At 39.5% G+C, this 16758-nt stretch overlaps 1 protein-coding gene across 1 annotated transcript in view; it reads right to left on the bottom strand.

Annotated features, from left to right (window-relative positions):
* Nucleotides 1-12137: 12137 nt before the first annotated feature.
* Nucleotides 12138-16758, bottom strand: part of WDR64 (WD repeat domain 64) — a 119554-nt gene continuing 114933 nt past the window's right edge. The window contains exons 25-26 of the mRNA XM_089674819.1: nucleotides 16065-16146; nucleotides 12138-12152 (exon numbers count right to left, since the gene is read on the bottom strand). Coding sequence (XP_089530945.1) covers nucleotides 12138-12152; nucleotides 16065-16146 — 97 coding nt within the window. The remainder of the gene's footprint in view (nucleotides 12153-16064; nucleotides 16147-16758) is intronic.

Here is a 16758-nt window from a genome sequence, read left to right as displayed (position 1 = left end):
GCAGGATGCGTTTCTCCAGAGAACACGTGGATCCCGGAGGAAGGGTAGAGTAGTCAGTAGCCAGAGCTAGGATTAATATAGAATAGCAGCCAGGAGCAACGTCAGGATCAAGCCAGGGTCATACACAGGGTAGTAGCAGACAGGAGCAAGGTCAGGATCAAGCCGGGGTCATACACGGAGCAGCAGACAGGAGCAAGGTCAGGATCAAGCCGGGGTCATACACGGAGCAGCAGACAGGAACAAGGTCAGGATCAAGCCGGGTCAGTAACAGGAAATCAACAGGAAACTCAGGAACACAGGAACAGGAGGGGCTGACGATAATCCACCAATCACTGAGCAGAGCTGCAGTCCTTGAGTGTCAGCAATTAGTGCACCCTGCGTGTGCTGGTGTGTTTTCATGCACCAGGAATGTTTTATTACGTGTCGCCCGCCTATGCACATGCGCACTTCTTTGCGTGAGTTGGCGTGGCCATATTGCGCATTGGCGCATTTGCCCGGGCTTCCTCGTCTTTTCCTTTGACAATGTGTTTATGTAAGTCAGAAAAAAAACGATATATATATATATATATATATATACACAAATGCATTGGGAACACTACACATTCTATTCCAAATCAAAACATGAAGAAAAATATATCAAATTTGTGTTGTTCCTCTAAACAAATTGAATAAAAGTGAATATTGGACTGTTCAAAAAAATAGCAGTGTTTGTATTCTTCTTTACAAACTCAAACATTCACTATATAAACTGAAAAATGTTTGAAGATTTTGCTTTCCTTTGAATCACTTAATTAATATTTAGTTGTATAGGCACTGTTTCTGAGAACTGCTGTATATCTGTGTTGCATGGAGTCAACCAACTCCTGGCACCTGTGAACAGGTATTCCAGCCCAGGATGATTGGACTACATTCCACAGTTCTTCTCTATTTCTTGGTTTTGCCTCAGAAACTGCATTTTTGATGTCACCCCACAAATTTTCTATTGGATTAAGATCCGGGGATTGGGCTGGCCACTCCATAACGTCAATCTTGTTGGTCTGGAACCAAGATGTTGCACGTTTACTGGTGTGTTTGGGGTCGTTGTCTTGTTGGAACACCATTTCAAGGACATTTCCTCTTCAGCATAAGGCAGCATGACCTCTTCAAGTATTCTGATGTATTCAAACTGATCCATGATCCCTGGTATGCGATAAATAGGCCCAACACCGTAGTATGAGAAACATCCCCATATCATGATGCTTGCGCAACCATGCTTCACTGTCTTCACAGTGTACTGCGGCTTGAATTCAGAGTTTGGGGGTCGTCTGACAAACTGTCTCCGGCCACTAGGCCCAAAAAGAACAATCTTACTTTCATCAGTCCGCAAAATGTTGCGCCATTTCTCTTTAGGCCAGTCAATGTGCTCTTTGGCAAATTGTAACCTCTTCAGCACGTCTTTTTTTCAACAGTGGGACTTTGCGGGTGCTTCTTGCAGATAGCTTGGCTTCACATAGGCGTCTTCTAATTGTAACAGTACTCACAGGTAACTTTAGACCTTCTTTGATCTTCCTGGAGCTGATTGTTGGCTGAGTCCTTGCCATTTTGGCTATTCTTCTATCCATTTGAATGGTAGTTTTTCGCTTTCTTCCGCGTCTTTCAGGATTTGGTCGCCATTTTAAAGCATTTGCGATCATTTTAGCTGAGCAGCCTATCATTTTCTGCACTTCTTTATATGTTTTCCCCTCTCCAATCAACTTTTTAATTAAGGTACGCTGTTCTTCTGAACAATGTCTGGAACGACCCATTTTCCTCAGAATTTCAGAGAGAAATGCACTGTAACCAGCATGTACAACATTTGCTGCCTTCCTTCCTTAAATAAGGGCAATAAGTGCCACCTGTTTTTCAAAGAATGAATGACCTCACTAATAGAACGCCACACTGCTATTATTTTGAACATGCCCCTTTCAATTAGTGATTCAATTACACAGAATCAGCAGCATGCATGTCCTGACTGTTGGGTCTTTTGGATTTCTATTACTCTACTACACCTGCTAGTAAATTATTTGCCATGTAGAAATATCATTTCTACCAAAAACAGTGATTGATCAGGTTAGTGATGTCTGACTGCTATTATTTTGAACACAACTGTATATATATATATATATATATATATATATATATATATATATATATATATACACACAGTATATATATACGCACATATTTATATAAAATGATATAACCCCCACTGGTGTGGGAGATTGTACCGGTGTGGCACTGATCAGAACATTGCTGCTTGCCTAAACTGATATTTGGGGACAGTAGCACTAATATGACTAGCGATCAGGACACTGTTCCTAGCTGCTCTGGTCTGGTGACACTGGCACTGGTGTGATAGCAATTAGGAACACTGTTGAGGCTGCATTGGTCTGGTGACTCTGGCACTGGTGTGGCAGCAATTAGGAACACTGTTGCTGGCAGCACTGGTCTGGTGACACTGGCACTGGTGTGTTGATGGCTAGGAATACTGTTGCTGTCTGCACTGGCCTGGTAACACTTGCATTTGTGTGGCAGCAGTCAGAAACACAGTTGCTGGCTGCATGCTACTGCTGACACTGGCACTGGTGTGGCGGTGATTAGGAACACTGTTGGTGGCTGCATGCTACTGCTGACACTGGCACTGGTGTGGCGGTGATTAGGAACACTTTTGCTGACTTACACTGGTCTGGTGCCTAGCAGTTTTTATAACAAGTGGTTTAAGTGTACAACTCTTTATTCATACTGAGACACAATGGAAATCTTCAGCTACCCTTTAAATGTGCTAGGCTTCTGGTGTGTCTGTCAGGATTGTGTACTTGGCCATACCCAAAGATATGCACGTGCCATGGCATCTGTCAGGAAGATCATATACACAGCTGTACCTGAAGATATGCACGTGCGCATAACACATTTGATGCGCCTGTACACAGGATGAGGGATAAGTCAATGTGTATTCGCTAAGGCACATGTACATTAGTGTGAATGAACATGCATGTTGGTTACTGACATTTTTGTGCCCAGTGGTCTATTTAGAACTTTACAGATGTTAGGAGAATCACTGTCAGCTCTGTGATCTGTGACCCATCCTGCTTTTACATCTGTACTTTGACCTGGCTATCGACCCTGGCTTGTGACCTGACTTAGTCTTCTTTCTGTTGATTTGTTACCAGTTCTGTCCATCGGATATTGATCTTTGTCTGGCTTCTGATCCCACTTCTGTTTCCTGAAGCTTGACCTCTGCTGCTCAGTTGTTGCTGGCTTCTACCTGCTCAACTACGCTTCAAGATCTTGCAACTTTAAGTTCCTACAACAGCCTCCAGCACAGGCTTCAGTCCTGAATCAACAGTATCCAGAGCATCTTCTGAGCAGGATCTCTCACAGGCACATATGCGACTCCTTGCCCTGCTATACCCAGTCATCAATGAGGTGTGATAAAAGCCCTCGACAGCTCAGTCTCTACCAGTCTCCGCACATTTAAGGTGGAATTAGTTACCACCAGGCACACTTGACCTTAACCTGTTTATTGCTGTGTATGTCTCAGATAGGACCTTTGCTAGATCAGAGTTGAGCCCATACTATACAATGGGGCCTTAATTAAACAGTGTGGATTCCAAAAGGATTTGAAAACATCTTAAACTAACACATCTGTTTTTAATATGCAGTGTTTAAGAAGTGCTGGCTATTCCATTATCTGAATTTATACATTGCCACCGTTGGCTGTACACCTTTCTATACTGATTGCAACAGTGTGAGACAGGAAGTTCAATGTTCTAAATAAAAAGTTGACAGGTTCTAGCTCCACCTAACTCTACTAAAGCGTAACATCCTATTTCTTTGTGTGTTGCTGTTGGATAGTTCTGTCTGGTAAAATGTTGTCAGCAGTACAGGAAGTGAGGATACATTTAACGGAACCCTGGATAGCAGTAAAACCCTAAGAAGGGTTCTTCTCCTTCCGCACTCTATCCAAATCTAAAGAAAGAGAAAATGGTTTTTGCTTGACATACATTTTAAGCAACTCCCTTGAAACTGACATTTCTTCTTTGAATGTCTCTTACTGTACACGTTCCTGTGCTGGAGTTTCCAGATACTTTGCTCTATAATTGAGGGTTATTAGCACAAATGGTGGAAATATAAATCTGATAATAATAGCAAGATCACTGGATAAAGTGATATGAATTCCCCACTTTTTAAGAGTTAACTCACAATTTAAATTGTAACTAAAATCAAAACTTTTTTGTTATTATTATTTTTAGTATTAGATAGAGTAGGAAAGGGTAAAAAACATGTAAGGTGTTTAAGATTTTCAGTGTCCCCACTGGGGAGATTCACTCTTTCTGCTTGCCTTGATGATCATTGTCACCAGGACCGAAAGTGAGAGAAATTAATAAAATGTAAAAAAAAAATCTGCCAATACTCAACACTTTAATGATCTTAAGAAAGAAAGTCCATACAGTGTTTGAACAAATTTTAAAAGCTGAACATCATGGGGTTAAATGAATGAATGAATGGATGTGTGTCCATCTTAGATGCCCAATTACTGCAAATGAATTAGTATGTGACCTGCTGTTAATTCAACTGCTAGGTCTAATTTGTAACTCTTGCAACCTCTACACTACACTTGTGGGAGGAGCCCAGAAACCAAGGCACTCTAATATGTACACAGCAACCAGCTGATTGTTCATTTGCACTGGCACACACACTGTTGCTCATGGTACCATATAAAAATTAGATGCTGGAGGGGACAAGCCTGAACCATATCTTCAGAATTCCAATGCATTCAACAAGAAGGGCCGGTGCCAGACTATTTTGTGCCCTAGGCAAAACCAGCTCCTTGCTCCCCCTCCCCCCAAAAAAATTAAAATAGATAAAAAGAAAAAGAAAATAGCAGAAAATATTAAATAAACAAAATATGAAACTGCAAAATTTCCAGGCAATTGGGGAGGTAAAATGTTGTGACAGCAGGCAGCCCAGCCAACACACAGAGAGCACCTGAACTGAGCGATCCCACACAATGAAGATCCAACACAACACACCACCACCAACACTGACACAGATCAGCAGGCCCAGCTGGCACTAGAAGAGCAGGCTGTGGGATCATGATGATGTCAACTCTCACTGACGTGATCGATGGCCAGCCGGGTCACACTCACACGAGGCATCAGTTAGACATTACTATCCTCTGCAGGCACAGCTCCGCCTGTACTGATAAATGAGAATATAAGGGCTGCAACTCCACAGTGATCAGCAGTTGCCAGCCAGCTTGCAGTGAGGCACTGAGTCTGAGAGGAACACTGGAAGCAGTGGCAGCTCAGCTGCTACACTGACCCCAGACACTCGGCATCTTCCACTGTCCTTTCTTTCTCCCTTTCTGCTGCCCCTCCCCTCAACTGAAGGTTCAATCATGACATGGCAGCATCCCACACACAGAGAGTGCCGGCCTCTGCTGTGCCCAGGCGCCCGTAGGTGACATCACAAAGGACATGCAGACGTGCTTTTATTAACTGTAAGCAGAAGTTTAGTCATTTTTAGCCCCCGCATTCTCTTCTCAGAGATCACACACAGGTTCCCAATCAGTGACTTTAGCTGCAGTAAACCTGAATAGATTCAACTCACCTAATGTCAAACCATATGGCTGAGTTGGCTGAATCCATTGGAGACTTCTTTGTGTTATGCTAAATTACTTTTATATAATATCTTTAAAAAATCCTCCAAATAGCTCAGCATAACATCAGGGGCAATGTTGATTTAAATAATTTCAATGTTGACCTCATCTTCTGATATTTAGGCTGCCTTGATTTAATGGGCTTATGAGGTTTCAATGACTTTCCTGATCTACAACTTAGTAACAGGACAAAAAGCCTCTTAATCTTGACAGCAAGGCAACTAGAATTTTCAGGACCCCCAGCTGTTATTTTGAGACAAGTTTACATTAATGCTACTATAAATTATTCATTTGCACACATTCAATTATTAAAAAATTTCGATGTTGCATTGAAAATCTTAAAAAAAAAATAAATCAACCAAAATAGGCATGTTACATGTTAACGTATGCAGTATTTTAAAGCAAAGATTACAGATGACTTGCAGGACATGAAAGTACCCACTAGATGGCAACATAATCACATACAAAGTTTAGAGAAGGCTAAATAAACTACAGTTATGTGTACATAAAACTTTTCTGTTGTGTTAAAAACTCAGCAGCATCAGTATAAAATCATGAATACCTTTAAAAATGTTTAGACACTGCATTTAAAAAAAAAAATTTTGAATAAATGGTAATTGCTGCCTTTTTAAAAATGATATTGTTTTCCTTGTACATAATTATAATATTCATACCTCAACTTCCTTCTCCTCCACACCTGCTGTCACAAGACCCTAGTCTAGACCTACCATTCAGTCTTGTTGCCACCCCTCAAATGATGCGATAGATAGATAGATAGATACTGTAGATAGATAGATAGATAGATAGATAGATAGATAGATAGATATTGTTTTAAATAACTACAGTGCTGTGCAGTAAAAGCACATTGACTCCCTCTAATGCTGGGCAAGCACAACTATTGGAAACTAAAAGAACAGATAATTTTAATTGTATAACAATATATCTATAAAATTCCACAGAATAACAGAAAAAAAAATCAACAAATTTTATTGCTTTTTATATTATCGGCATCTTTGAACTGGAGGAAACAGTGTTGAGTGTTACAGGCTCAGGTATTTCTTCATGGGCTTAGTTTTGAAACCTGACGAGAGAGGAATAGAAGTCATTACATTATCTCATTTTCATATATCTAATAGAAGACATAACCAGTGCAACATGTGAACAGATAAAATAAAACTCATATGGAAGACAGACCTCAAAGTGAATCTGTAAGGAATGAAATATGAGAGCTATCATTGCAAACTTGGTCTCCAGGGCCATCATCCTAATCCTCACCTCTCTGTTCTGCAGACTTCACTAGTACCATCTTGTTCCAGATCAATGGATCACTAGTTATTAAATCCAGGATCAAGATAATGGCCCTAGAGAAGTCAATCTTGGAGATCAACTTTGCTATATTAGGATGCATATTTCTCAGAAACAAACATTTTAGTGGAAGCGCTATAAATGTGCAAAACATCATATCTAAGGAAATTAAATAAACATATACATGCACAAATTTAATGCAAAAATACTAGTTCCTTGTGCAAAAGTCTTGATTTACCACATATAGTGTGTGAAAAAGCAGTGCCACCACACAAAGAAAGCAGTTCATCCTACAAGTTTGACCCCATTCTCTAGAAAAGGAAAATAATGTTTGTGGTAAACAGCAGTTTAATTGAGGATGCCAGGTTCCTCCTACCATAAAGTATATAGAAGGCTAAAAAAATAAAAGGCCTCAATTGTATGGTCTCAATAAACATGTTGGCACAAACCAAAAACAGCATTTCAAAGAGGAACCTCATACCAACTGTGAAGCAAGGTGATGGAATTGTTATATTTTAGGTTTGTTTTGCTGCTTCAGGGCCTGGGCAGCTTGCAAATATTAATTCAGCTATGAATTCTCCATCATACCAAAGTGTGCTTGATGAGAATGTGAGGCCCTCTGCCCAAAATTTGAAGTTGAATTGGAAATAGTTGGACTGGTCTAGAAATAGAAGTTGGACTGGTCTAGTCAAAGTCCTGATTTGAATCCCACTAAATTCCCCACCACCGCCACCGCCACCACCACCACTATTACCAGAAAGTCAAAATGACACCTGGGAATTGCTTTGTATTGCAGAATGGACAGCATCCATATAAAATAAGTTGCGGCTACATTCACAGGATAAAGAAATCTCATTTCTGGTGTTGCACTCACATTGACTTTTGCTTATTTGGGATTTAATCATCGTCACGTTATGAAATATTTAGACACTTTTAAAATGTATAGTTTAAAAGTTTATATATATATATCGATTTTCTTGCAAGCTACATTACGATTTTTGTTATTTTCTTTTTGCTATTTGTGCACACTTTTTTTTAGCACAGACTCTTTCACATCTTTTTTGTAAACACCACCCTGTAGCACATAATCACTTCTCCTTTACTACCCTGCTGCTCTGTTCATTTACCAGGAGCAATAAAATGAATACCCATATAAGCTCCAAATCACTGTAATGGAAATGCATATAGCATTGAAACTGTCTTCGCACCCTATGTGATGGTGTCAGGGCCAATTCTAAGCACCAGTGTTGTCACACGAGATGAAGGAGAGAGAGTAACCTCCTCCTCAAAACTACAAAGTACAGTGTATTGTCTTTGCTTCCAAAGCTTGAATTGCGCATAGGGTAGCAAAAGAAAAGTGATCATGTTCTATGGAAGATGGGGTATGGGAAAAGCTCAGGAGCACTGCAATTTTTCTGAAAGCAAAACAAAAAAGCAGAAACTTTTCCAGAGCAGAACTCCAGGTTGTGTATCTTATATTTAATTTATGGTTATAACTAATGATCAGAAACTGGTTACAATCTGCCTAGGTTCGATTTGCTGAGGGTTAAAAAAAATCCTATTAGAAATATGGCAAACCTGAACTGAAGTTTATGGTGAACAAATCTTGTTAGTACATTTTGGCCACTTTTGGAACGAATAGGCAAGCTATTATAAAAAAAATGCCAAAGTTTTTTTTTTGTTTTTTTTAATACAGTACACTCTATATAGAGTCATTTTCATGTGACTTTAAGGGCAGCAATCAAAATCCACAAATCATTTTACTTAGTCTTAGAGCAAGGGTCTCCAAACTTTCTAAACAAAGGGCCTGTTTACTGTCCTTCAGACTTTAGGGGGGTTAGACTATGCCCAGTGGGAGTGAACAATGTCCCATCTTTTGTACTGGGGGGGAGTACTGGGGGGGGGGAACAGTTCCCCATCATTGGTGTCAGTTGCAGGAATAGTACCTGCTCATTGGTGTCAGATGGAAGAAAAGTGCCTGATTGCTGGTGTCAGTGGAAAGAGTTATTTCCCATTGTTGGGTGTCATTTGGAATGATGGTGCCCTATGGTTGATGTCAGTGGCAGGAATTATGCCCCATTGTTGATGTCAGTTGCAGGAAAAATGCCTCAAGGGCCAGATAAAGGCAAGCAAAGGGTCACATCCGGCCCACGGCAGCAGTTTGGAGACCACTGTCTTAGAGGATGCATTTATAAGGCATTATAAACTCTCCTATATGCACCATTGATCATGTAATTTCTTGATGTCATTTATTGGTCTGTACGCACAGTCTATAGTACAGTAAATCTTCACATTCCAGTGTCAGAGGTGTTTGTGTTCCTACTTGAGGCATATGGTATTACACAGGTAATGCATGACATCTATCTGAAGTTTAAGAACTGATGCTTCCTACTAATTTCCCTCAATCCCTGGGTCTCTTGGTCTCAGTTTGGCAGGTGAGAACGAAATCGTAATTAGATCAGACACATGCACAAACAGGCCAAGCAACTGACAGAAAGATTACCGTTTCATCAGTTTAGCATTCCCATATTTCTGATGCAACACATAGATATGGTGAGGCATGCAGTGGAACTATACAAAGCCATCAAACATGTATGTGGTGTTAAGAAATGGTATGATTTTCACAGGGAGCCTCAGTGACAGTGTGCTTTGACAGTACATATGTGACTGTGGAATTGACTCTTTATCCTTTACAGTCAGCTTGGCTTACATACAGGAGCAACACTTCAATCTGATTTCAGTTTACATAAAGTCTTTTTTTCAGGTAGTATTAGCCATGACAAATGCTTTATAATCTATAAAACAGTCCCTGTTCTGGCTGATGCTGTCCAATTTAATCAAACTCTCCTTAAGTATTAGGAGACTGTAGATGATACAGCAGTGAAAAAATTGGCCAGCGACAGGACACTTTAATGAAGGAAAGCAGACCAAAATGTTAAGAAAAAAAGCATAGGCAGGTGTTTCCTTTTAAGCATTAAGAGACATTCATTAGGAGTAATGATTTGATATAGAGGTCTAAAAACTGGCTAGCATTAGGGCGCTTTTAATGGCCAAGACTAGGCGGCAATGACACAAGGCACAGACATTATTTCATATGAGAATGTGTATGCCGTTTATTTTTACGACGGGAAAAGGGAGGGGTGGGATAAAAGTACGAACAATATTAGGTGGTGTGGGTCTGCACTCTCTTTGCACTTGTTCTTTCAAACTGCAGCTCCAAGAACAGATAAACAGTAAAAAGTGAAGCTTTGAGCACTTCAAATATAAAAAAAAGTGGGACTGGAAATTAGCTAAAAGAAACCATTGCCATTAAATCAACTAAAAACCCAAAGTTAAAAGAATGAATTTCACAATAATAAGACACCCCTCGTAAAAAAAAAAAAGGAAAACAAGAAGGCAGCAAACCAGTGATTGTCCAAAGAGCTAACAATTAAACTTCTGTCATAGATGGTAGTCCTAACAAGGACTATGGAGAACTCTGAACACAGGGCAAGGAATAAAAGACCTCAACACTGAAATTCAGAAAAGTAAAACACAGTTTGCTAATTGACCCTAATCTTTTGCTTTTTTGTGATTTTCCCTATAGCAGCTTTTAATATATTCATATTATGGCTGCATTGTGCCCCCCCTTTTTTTATAGTGAGGGAGTTAGTTCATCCAGAAGCCCCTTCATTATTTGCCTCTCCTTCCTAGACATGCAGTGCATTATGGTTGGAAAAAAATGTGAATTTGCCATTAGTTTGAATTTTGATTTGAATTTACTTTTCAGTTGCCAGCTATAAAAGTGCTTCTGCAGCTGTTCCTAGTACAAATGTCCACATATCTGTCATTTAAAGCCTGGTTCCTGTTGAAATCAATTTTCTAACCATCCCTCCCTCCCAGCTCCCTTTAACAGTCTAACCCATCCTCCCAGCTGAGAATATTTCCTTATCTAGTGAAGTCATTTATACTTGCCTAAGTACCCCCAGGACTTAGGTGGGAGGGGGTTTACATTTCCCCTGGAGTTGTACTTTTATTTCAAAGTACCACAGTTGTACAGCCATAACACAATTTACATATATGCACCCCAGTGAAGGTGGTTTGAACGACAAGAACATGCACCCCCCAGATCCTAGACATAAGGTTTTGCTAATCCAGAAAAGGTTAGAGCTAGATAAAATACTGGAGGTAATGACATGCATGCTACTATCCTACTGAAATTAAAATAACAAAAAGGTATTTACGTGTTTCCACAATATCTCATACCTTCAAACTATCTTTCATAGTTGTTGAAATGTTGTGCATAGGATCTTCACATTGCTCACCATATGTAGGTATATTTCCAAAGTGTATACTCTGCAACTAGAGTCAAGACATATTTTACCTAAAAAATCTGCTTATTCATCACAAAGGCCACACTAAATTAATTCACATTTACATATTGTTATTATTACTATCTTGTATTATGGCAAAGATCTGAAATATATAAAATGTTTAACAGAAAGTTTAAAATATGAAAAGTTTGTGTTCTTTACAATTCTTAAGAAAGCAGTAGCAGCCAATTACAGTCAATCTATACAAATAAAATGATTTCAACAATGGCACACAGATACAATACCCTTCCAGACAATGTTTTACCAGTCTTGACACCCTGTACTTACAATGTAATGATGTAGAGAGTGACACTAATTATGTCTGTGTTCATCTTCTTGCAGCAGTGGGCGATGCGCAATAATGCAGAGAGTGACTCTTTGCATGACACAACCAACTTGAAGGTAGCTCCTGCTTGTAAATGTTATTGAAATAATCCATTGTTTTTTAAAATAACTAAAACATTAGAATTTGTTTATACCACAATGCGCATTATAGTATATGTCACAACATGCATAAAATGCACCTTTTTATTGCACACCGCATATACAGTATGTGTTGTGGTGCATTGCCATTAATTATCAACATCCAAATGCAATTGCTCTGTGGGTTGCAGGGCGCTACATTTTTTAAAACACAGAAACCTATTTTTTTTTGTGCTTTCACAGCCCATTTAAAAAAAAGGGGTTGCCTAATGCTTTTCGCCTCTACACATGAAAAGGCGTGTGTTAAACACAGTTGAAGACAATTACCCATAAACGTGATCTGCACAACTGACGTAGCTCTAAAATCTTGACTTTATTCAGTAAACCACAGCCTAAAAAGTTACAATAACAGTCAGTTGACGCATTTCTGCCTGCATGGCTTTAGCCATAAGTTATTACTAAAGCCATCAACTTCAGCCGTATCTTCAGCTGTGTGACTGAGGATCGGGGACCTGCTGGCTCGATGAAAGGAGGTCTCTATGAGTAGTAGCACCGTTTTTTGTTTTTTTATTTACTATAGGCAAAAAGACCGTGCACTTTGCAAGTGCAGTTGCTCCAAAGTTTAGTAAAAAACATTCACTGGAAAATTCACCCAGTGAAACCTTTACTAACAGTTGCTCATGTAAAATTTGACTGTATTTGCCTAGCATTCCACAGTTACACACATTATTTCTGTAGTGCCCCATACAGCACATGATATCACCATAGCAAATGAGCAGTGAGCATACAACCCCCCCTGCTATGTTGATACCTGTCTGCATGCATATTTTTTAGAGGAACCCCTCTCAAAGAACCCAGACACCCCAATGCAAGCTGGTATAAACAGGACTGCTTGATTGCCACTCCCCTGCGATGAGGATACCAGTCCACAAGGCTGCCTAGTCCCAGGATACAGGAGAGGGTGGGCAATCTTTTTCTAATTTGTTTATATCGATAATAGAATGAGATTTAATGGTTAATTAACAATAACCATGATTGCTGCTGACAGACTCATCCACCTTACCAACCGTTCAGTGTCTGCTACCCCTCTCTGCCAATCCCTCCACTGGCTTCTGCTCACCCAACAAATTAAATTCAAAATACTAACAACGTACAAAGCCATCCACAGCTCTGCTCCCAGCTACATCACTAACCTAGTTTCAGATTACCAACCAAATAGTTCTCTTTGTTCCTGCCAAAAACCTCCTGCTCTCTAGCTCCCTTGTCACCTCCTCCCATGCTTATCTCCAGGTATACTCCCAAGCCTCTCCCATCCTATGGAACTTCTTACTCAAATCTGTCCAACTATCTCCTTCTCTTTAACCGCTTCCATACAGGGCACTTTGACCCCCTTCCTTCTCAGACCATTTTTTAAGGTTTCAGCGCTCTCACACTTTGAATGACAATTGCGCGGTCATACAACATTGTACCCAAACTAAAATTTTATCATTTTCTTTACACAACTAGAGCTTTCTTTTGGTGGTATTTAACCATTTCAATACCGGGCACTTTTACCCCCTTCCTGCCCAGGCCATTTTTCAGGTTTCAGCGCTCTCACACTTTGAATGACAATTGTGCGGTCATACAACACTGTACCCAAACTAAAATGTTATCATTTTCTTCACACAACTAGAGCTTTCTTTTGGTGGTATTTAATCAACACTGGGGTTTTTATTTTTTGCTAAATTAACAAAAAAAAAAGAAAATATTGAAAAAAAAACATGTTTTTCTTTGTTTCTGTTATAAAAGTTTGCAAATAAATAATTGTTCTTCATAAATTTAGGCCGAGATGTATTCTGCTACATGTCTTTGGTGAAAATAACCCAAATTAGGATGTATTATTTAGTTTGTAGGAAAGTTATAGAGTTCACAAACTATAGTATATAACTGAAAATTGATCAATCCTGAAGTACTGACAGCTAATCTAATTTCTTGTCAGAACAGTACAGATATCCCCCAAATGATCACTTTTTGCAAAGTAGACAATCCAACGTATTTCATAAGAGGCATGGCGAGTCTTTTGAAGTTGTAATTTTTTTGTCATAATTTTTCAGAAAATGAAAAAATTAAAACATTTTTCACTATTTTTTTTTTTACATACTGTCAGCAGTGCAGTACAGCATCATCATATAACTGGCATGGTGGTGATCAGGGACACTGACTGGTGACAGTACGAAAAAAAAAATTTGATAATGTTTTGTAATTTTTTTTATTAGTTTTAATTTTGTATTACATTTTTTTCTATTTTTTTAAGATTTGTTTTTCATATTGCACTATGACCAAAGTAGTACAATGTTACCATAGTAACATTGAACTACTTTGGGGAGGTGATCAGTATTTTTTTTTTTTACACAATTTGCTTATAGCAAAGAATTACTTTGCTATAAGCAAGCATTTACCTGAATGACATCGATTCATTCAGGGGTTTTTTTTTTGTGCTTAGCTGTGATTTGGCCACGGCTAATCACATGACACAACTGGGCTGTGATTGGCCCAGCCTGTGCATGTGATCGCTGTGACCATTCACAGCTAGACACATTTGTATACAATGGATGGCATGAAAGGAAGCCATCCATTGTATACAACTGTCATGTGACCTGCTGTGATTGGTCACAGCTGGTCAAATGGTACTGGAAATGGGGCGGTACACAGATGTGTCATTGGCCGTGCCTGAAGTACACGGCCGGTGACAGATCGCGCCACAGAGCGACCGCACTGCGCATGCCTGAAAGGACCCCATATTGCGTCCACCCGGAGGGACGAGCTGCTCGCCCGGCCGCCATCTTGCTATAGGTCGGACGGCAACTGGTTAAAGAAGCCTATCCTGCTTCCAGCTAATACACCGTGTTTTTACTTTCTCCATCAACTCATCCCCCACAGTTATTACCTTTTGGATCACTTGATCCTCTCTCTTAGATTGTAAGCTCTAACAAACAGGGCCCTCTGTTTCCTCTTGTACCAAATTGTATTGTAATGTTATATAAATCCTGTATAATAATAATGTTATAATGTTTGAATAAATATAAATGTAATAAATTAAGAGCTAAATTAAATTAATTTTGCTGAAAAATGGGATTGCAATGTGAAAAAGCAGAGAAGGTAACATTTACCCTTTACTTACACAAGGTGAATATGATAGACTTTTTCCTACTGAACAAATGTTCCTGAAGGTCAAGAAATGAAATTTTCACTGGAGCAACCTTGGGTCAACTTTCACTAATCTGACTTAACACAAAGTGTAAATGTTCACCAAAGCATTTTGGGTGAATGTCCAGATACTGGTTATTGCAGATCATAGAAATAAGACTTTATCTTGCCTCATATGTGGGTAATGTAATGAACACTGCATCATTTCTTTCCCCTAAGCTGGAACTTTCCAAGTATGTTCATTTAGCCTGTTTCAAATCAATGAATAACAAGGTAAATCTTTTAAATGTGCATATGGCCAAAGACCTGGAGAGCACGGTATGGAAAAAACTGGGGGGATTTTCTTTCACTTCCAGTTTCAGAGTTACAACAGAATATGAGAGGAAATCTCTCCAATGTTAACGGAAATAACATTTTAGATATACATTATATTGATAAAAGAATTGGGACGCCTGCCTTTACACGCACATGAACTTTAATGGCATCCCAGTCTTAGTATGTAGGGTTCAATATTGAGTTGGCCCACCCTTTGCAACTATAACAGCTTCAACTCTTCTGGGAAGGCTGTCCACAAGGTTTAGGAGTGTGTCTATGGTAATGTTTGACCATTCTTCCAGAAGTGCATTTGTGAGGTCAGGCACTGATGTCGGACGAGAAGACCTGTCTTGCAGTCTCCGCTCTAATTCATCCCAAAGGTGTTCTTTCAGGTTGAGGTCAGGACTCGATCAGATCAAGCTCCTGCACCCCAAACTTGCTCATCCATGTCTTTATGGACCTTGCTTTGTGTACTGATACACAGTCATATTGGAACAGGAAGGGGCCATCCCCAAACTGTTCCCTCAAAGTTGGGAGCATGAAATTGTTCAAAATGTCTTGGTATACTGACACCTTAAGAGTACCTTTCACTGGAACTAAGGGGCCAAGCCCAACCCCTAAAAAGCAACCCCACACCAAAATCCCCCCTCCAGCAAACTTTACACTTGGCACAATGCAGTCAGGCAAGTACCGTTCTCCTGGCAACTCAGACATATCCATTGGATTGCCAGATAGAGAAGCGTGATGAGAACAAACAACAGCAACACAAATTCCATTATGTAAGCATTAAAAATACTACTTACCTTAGGTAACAACAATTGTTTGAAATAGTTTACACCCAAACATTTTTCAGTAGGGTCCTGATGGTTAGTAAGTGATTTAAGTCTGCAGAAAACAATATAGTTAATTACTAACTGTGCATTGCTTTTCTAATGCAGTCTCTGTGACATTAACATTACATGAATTAGCTTCACAGAAGTGTCTCAGAAGTCCATGAACACACGCAAAAAAATAAAAATGACACCCCAAAACATTTTTTTTATATATTGCATGCATACAGATTCAGACCAGTTTTTATTTGCATCTAAAATACTTTTTCACTGGCTGTGAATATGATTCTATTCAACTCTATATGTACCTCGCCTACAACATGCCCAGGAGGCTTTGACCCTAGCTTCACACATATTTCAGAGCATCTTCCGGTTTGCAGAAACACACAACAATTCATTGACCGTGATTTCCTTTGGATCTTCACATCTGTGCGTTTTGAGCCAGTGTGGATTTTTGAAAGGTTTGGGACTTTTTTTCCCTCAATACATTGTATTTTGCATGTAATTGACTTCAATAGAACCGCACTGAAAGCACAAATATTGCATTTTTGATACGTTCTTTCTGCATTTTGCGTGTTGGGTGACTTCAAGGAGGGGGTTGCAACTGTGTCCTTAACCACTAGCCGAATGACGGCTTCACTGTGGTTGGCCAGTTCTGGGTGAACGT

Source organism: Staurois parvus, unplaced genomic scaffold (assembly GCF_062004578.1).
Source record: "Staurois parvus isolate SC_StPar_1 unplaced genomic scaffold, SC_StPar_1.0 ptg000012l, whole genome shotgun sequence".
Classification (NCBI taxonomy): Eukaryota; Metazoa; Chordata; class Amphibia; order Anura; family Ranidae; genus Staurois; species Staurois parvus.
This window is presented reverse-complemented; position numbering and strand designations above follow the sequence as displayed.